The 4904-nt window shown below is 48.8% G+C and overlaps 1 protein-coding gene across 1 annotated transcript; it reads right to left on the bottom strand.

Annotated features, from left to right (window-relative positions):
• Window positions 1–2201: 2201 nt before the first annotated feature.
• phlda2 (pleckstrin homology-like domain, family A, member 2) lies at window positions 2202–3792 on the bottom strand. The gene is made up of 2 exons (XM_080002025.1): window positions 3188–3792; window positions 2202–2603 (listed from the first exon to the last, which is right to left on the bottom strand). The coding sequence occupies exon 1, from the start codon at window positions 3650–3652 to the stop codon at window positions 3221–3223; it is 432 nt and encodes a 143-aa protein (XP_079858151.1). The 5' UTR covers window positions 3653–3792; the 3' UTR covers window positions 2202–2603; window positions 3188–3220.
• Between the last annotated feature and the right edge of the window lie 1112 nt (window positions 3793–4904).

Here is a 4904-nt window from a genome sequence, read left to right as displayed (position 1 = left end):
CGTGGAATGTGGAACGCGTTGTGCGAGAGCATCGGGGGGAAAAAAGAAATAAAAACGCCAAAAAAGCAGATCGATAGGCGTTCGAACGGTGCACGAGCGGCGTATGAACATAGGCCTTTACCTCGAACAGGTTAGGTGACCCCCCAGGGGAGAAAGGACCCAGAATTAGACCGGTTGCTTCCTACATTAGGTGGTTTGGGAGCTTTTTGGGGCTCTCGGAGGGAAAAGGGTGGCGATCGGGCTCGATTGGAGCCAAAATCCGAACAAAGGGGTGCATTGAGAGGAACTGTAGAACACTGAGCGTTATACATGGCGCGTTGAAGGGAAGGGACGAGTCATATCTTCTCCTGATAGCGTCCAGGCAGGCAGGATGTTGGCCACCCAACCTTGACCACGCCACACGCCCGCCCTGCCAGGAATGAGACTCAAAACCTAATGAACAGTGTTGACAGCAGAAGGCTTTCAGTCCAGGCTTTGTTCTTCCCCCGCCGAGCGCTGGTTAATTAAAGACTGCCAAGGCATCGGACCGAATAACACACAAAAAAAGTTTCCTTATTATGTGTTTGGGTTGGGTTGACGTGGTCTTTCTCTCGCTTACGTCATCTAGAGACGTTGCCAAGCAGGGTTCTCCCCCTGTCACAACACATTCCCTGTTCCCCGCGTACGCTCTGTCTACATAAGGACGCCGCGTCGGGTGATGACGCCGAGGGGGGAAGAGGAACGGTCTGGGTCCCTGTTGTGCGTTTTCATACCCCACAGAGGAAAAACAGAGCCGGCGTGACGAAAGAATGCCGTCACCTCGCGGTATTTTTACGAGAGACACGTGGGCCTCAGACGCTGCGAGGTTCAACATCCGTCGGGGGCCATTTTGATGGGCGGATAAGTGAAACAGCGGTAGACGTGCGGACACGAGCCTTTTTTTTTCCTCCTCAGAATGGAAGCCGCGCCCGCGAGACGGTGGCGGAGCTGAAGAGGACGGGTGTGAAGAAATGTATTTCAAGTTCAATTTGATCCGAGTTTTATCTCTGACCTCCACCTATCCCGGTGGCGGCGAACGGTAGTGGAGTCGGCGTCGGAATTTGGGCTTAACCCCCCGACGACCCCCCCTCGGCCGGCGGAATAGAGGTGAATGTGAGATTAGGGTGGTGCCAATTTGCGAAGCGGAATTTTTAGAACGGGCAAGCCGTCCGCCCCGGTAATGCCGCTCAGATCAGGCGACCCCTTTGATGTGTTCATTGTAGTATGATCCGCCTTCAAAGCCGCCGCCGTGGGGACGGGACGTGGCCTGGTGTGTGTGGGGGTGTGTGTGGGTCGGGGTAGGGGGAGGGGTATTCTGGCCGACTCCATTTCCTATGTCACCTCTGACCTTAAACATGTGCGCTCGTAACAAACCCGCCGTCCGTGAGCTTTCTTTTACTGCCTCGTAACTTTTCCCCCCGTCGTAACATTTTAATTTCTGTTGCTAGTAAACAACCTCGCGATATTTCCAGGCCGACTTCACGATGCGGAGCGAGCGACTCTCGACCCTTTTCCACGTCAAGGACTTTCAATCCGATACCCGTGAGGCTACGGACCCCCATCCGAGAAGATTTTTTTTTATCTCGGGGGGACCGCAGTCTGCTCAGGTTTATATTGTTAAGATACGATTTAGTCCCAAAACCTCCGCACCTACCGTAGTTAGGGAGGTAACAACGAAACGATGATCAAAACTGTCATTATCGTACGGCCTCTAGTGTTACCAACGTCCTGGGGACCCCCTGGTGATCGGTGGACCCCTTGTTGAGAACCACTGTTATAAAGCACACAGGGAATCGGGACGGAATGGATACGCCCAAATATGGTTTCGACACTCAGGTAACCTCCAGCTGGTTTGCTACAGGGCTGGACCGCCGCCACACCTTGGTAACCGTAAATGTACAAGGTGTGTTCAAACGTACCGCGGGGCCAAACTGCTCCCTTTATCAGTCGCACGGTACGAATGAGTAAAGCATAACGCCTGCGTCATCCTGAAACTGCTGGGACGACGAGGGACTTTCCTGCTCGTTCAGTCCCTTTTTTTTTCGATTCACACTGCGGCATTTACTGTAAATTGCCGCCGGATGAGAAGGAATGTAAGTGACACCCAGCTCAGATAGGCGATGACGTTAGTTTACATTCCCTACGGAGCGACTTGATAATAGATAAGCGAAACAAGTTATGAATTTATGTCAAAAGCAAATATTTATTCAAATAAATACACACATGAACACATTGGAGACGGTAATAATTTAACAACACAAGCCTGTGATCCCGGACACAAATAAATTAACATATGTTGCGACATTTTAGGGAGACATTCCCAGGAGCGCAAACTTGAAATTGTTTCTTCTTTTTTTTTTTTAAACAATTCAAGAGTTCAGTCTGGCGCTTTCATGTTCAGCTTTTGAAATTCTCTGCCTTTTTTTAGAGGGGGGGGGGGGGGGGCTTTTGAGGATCAGTTTTCTGGTAGTAGACGGTCCCAGTGACTCCCACCCCACCATCCCGAACAATCCTTCATCCCTGGACCGGATGACTGAAATGTCTCTTTGGTCCCAGTATTCCTTTCTTCATGGTCCACGCTGACACTGAGGGAGGGCAAAGGAAAATGGAGTTAGTATGAGGTGAAAATGGAATAAATAGTGGCTTCATGTGACAAAAAATCCTGTCTAAAAACAATTACGATTTTGCCCTTCTAAAATATTGATCCCTATAGAACAATTATTACTATACTATACACACACACACACACACACACACACACACACAGGTGAAGTCCCATTGAGACTAGGATCTCTTCAGATTAATAGATTAACGAGGATTTCTCTTCTTGTTTAAAATCAATTTTATCAGTTTCAGATCAAGTTTGTTAAGGAGCATTAAGGAGAATATGTAAAAATGTATAACTAATAATATAATAATTGTTGTATATAATAATAATAATAATGATAATAATAATAATAAGAAGAATAAGAATAAGAATAATAACTAGTGAGTGAATTCTCAATTACAATTTCCCCATTGGAAAACATTGATCACTGTGAAACAATTTAGTATTGTGATTTTCATTGTGATAATAATAATTATTAGTGTGACTTAATATATATATATACACACACAATTTTTCTACAGGTAAAGTTCTACTTAGATCAGGATCTCTTTCGCAACTCACCACATCGGGGGAGGCCTTCACGGCGCCACGGCGTCACGGCGCCCGGGCCGCGCGTCTCTCCTGCTGGCCGGGCGATCCGCTCTCCTGGTCCTGCCGGGTCTTGAAGTCCTGGATGGCCTTCTTGTTCTGAAAGTCGATCAGCGCCATGGTGATCACGGCGTTCCAGCAGCTCTCCTCGCCGGAGCACCGGAAGTCGATCTCCTTGTTGTCCGTGGTGACGATGGTGAAGTAGACGAACTTGCCGGTGCGCTCCACGCAGTCCACCTTGCGGATGGAGCGCAGCTTCAGCTCCTTGCCCCGGGAGCGCTTCTGCGCGTCGGCGTACAGGCTCAGGCTGTCCGCGGTCAGCACGCAGGTCTTGCGCCGCCACAGCTGGAGCAAGTTGTCGCTCCGCTTCTCCAGCTCGCCTTCCTTCAGCACCACCGCCCGGGACGTCTCCTCGGCGGACACGGTCTCGATCTCCATGGCGTCGGGGGTCCGGTGCGCCTGCAGCCGCTTGCGGGTCCCCGGGTTCCCGCTGTGGATCAGTAGTAATCTACAGACGCGGAGGACTTTCCTTCTCCGAAGACTCCGGGCGAGGAGCTTCCCTGCGGACTCTCGGTAATCCAGAGTGGCGTTGATGTGGATGCGGGCGGAGCTGAAAGTTTTTTTATAGCACCCGCCCCACCCGCCCTGCTGCGGCTGCAGGGAGGAGTTCGTCTCCGCGTGACGTCATCCTTTTTGGGGGGCAACGCTTCAGCAGAAGTGTTGCGAGACACGCGAACGGCTCGTTCGTACCGAACGAATGTTTTGCAATGACTCGGGGGGGGGTCTGGAGTCACTCCGGCAAAAGAGGGAATCTCCGACTCACAAAAGAATTACTGAGGACTAAATTAATGTCCATGGCAAAAAAGGGCCAAGGTATTTGCCGTGATGCTTATTTATCGCGACTGATTATTCTACACTTTTCATTCCACCAAAATAGATAAAGATGCTGCTTTATTCATCCCTGCAGCGGCACACGACAGAACAGACCAAAACAAATTGTACATCACAGGAAAGCAGTAACACTTTCAATTGAAAATTTTAAAAAAACCAAAACGGCCATTTATAAAAACACCTTAAAGTTTGAAATAGGAAAAAATGGCAATATACAAATACGAAATGATTATTGTGAGAATTCCATTCACGACATGCAGCCGAACCGACTCTTTTGACGTCATCGGTTTCCGGAGCCCACCATTCACCAACCGAATGAATCGAACCCAGAATGGAAAACTCGAACGACTCCTTTTTATGTGCTGAGCGACTCGTCAAGAAGAAGAAATAACAAAAAGAGTCGACCCTTTGGTCTGAGTGATTCATGGTGTGGGAGCGGGAGGAAGTCCTGTGGGACTGATTGCACAGTGACCATGTTAATTACTTACTCATGGTCCCACTGGAAACACACTGATTAGTAACTCATCCACTGAAGCCACTGACGTGTCCACAGACAAAGTTAATAACGTTTCATTTCACAGCGGATCCCAGAGTTCACCCTATGATGAGTTTGGGAGATAGATACATATATTACCTGACGCACATTTTGCTTTCTTTTTGTATATACTGTATAGTCCTCATTTTGATTATTGTCATTCTCTTTTATTATAACTCTTTGTTCCTACTTCTACTTCCCACTTCTTTCACACAGCCCTTGTGGAGTTTGCCCCTTTTTCATTCCACCGCAGCGTCCTCGTGT

This window comes from Zeus faber, assembly GCF_960531495.2.
Source record: "Zeus faber genome assembly, chromosome: 6".
NCBI lineage: Eukaryota > Metazoa > Chordata > Actinopteri > Zeiformes > Zeidae > Zeus > Zeus faber.
The sequence above is the reverse complement of the archived record's forward strand: the minus strand, read 5'-3'. Positions and strand labels throughout refer to the sequence as shown.

Coding starts and splice junctions, on each gene's coding strand:
- phlda2 (XM_080002025.1), bottom strand. CDS start 3,652: ATGGAGATCGAGACCGTGTCCGCCGAGGAGACGTCCCGGGCGGTGGTG.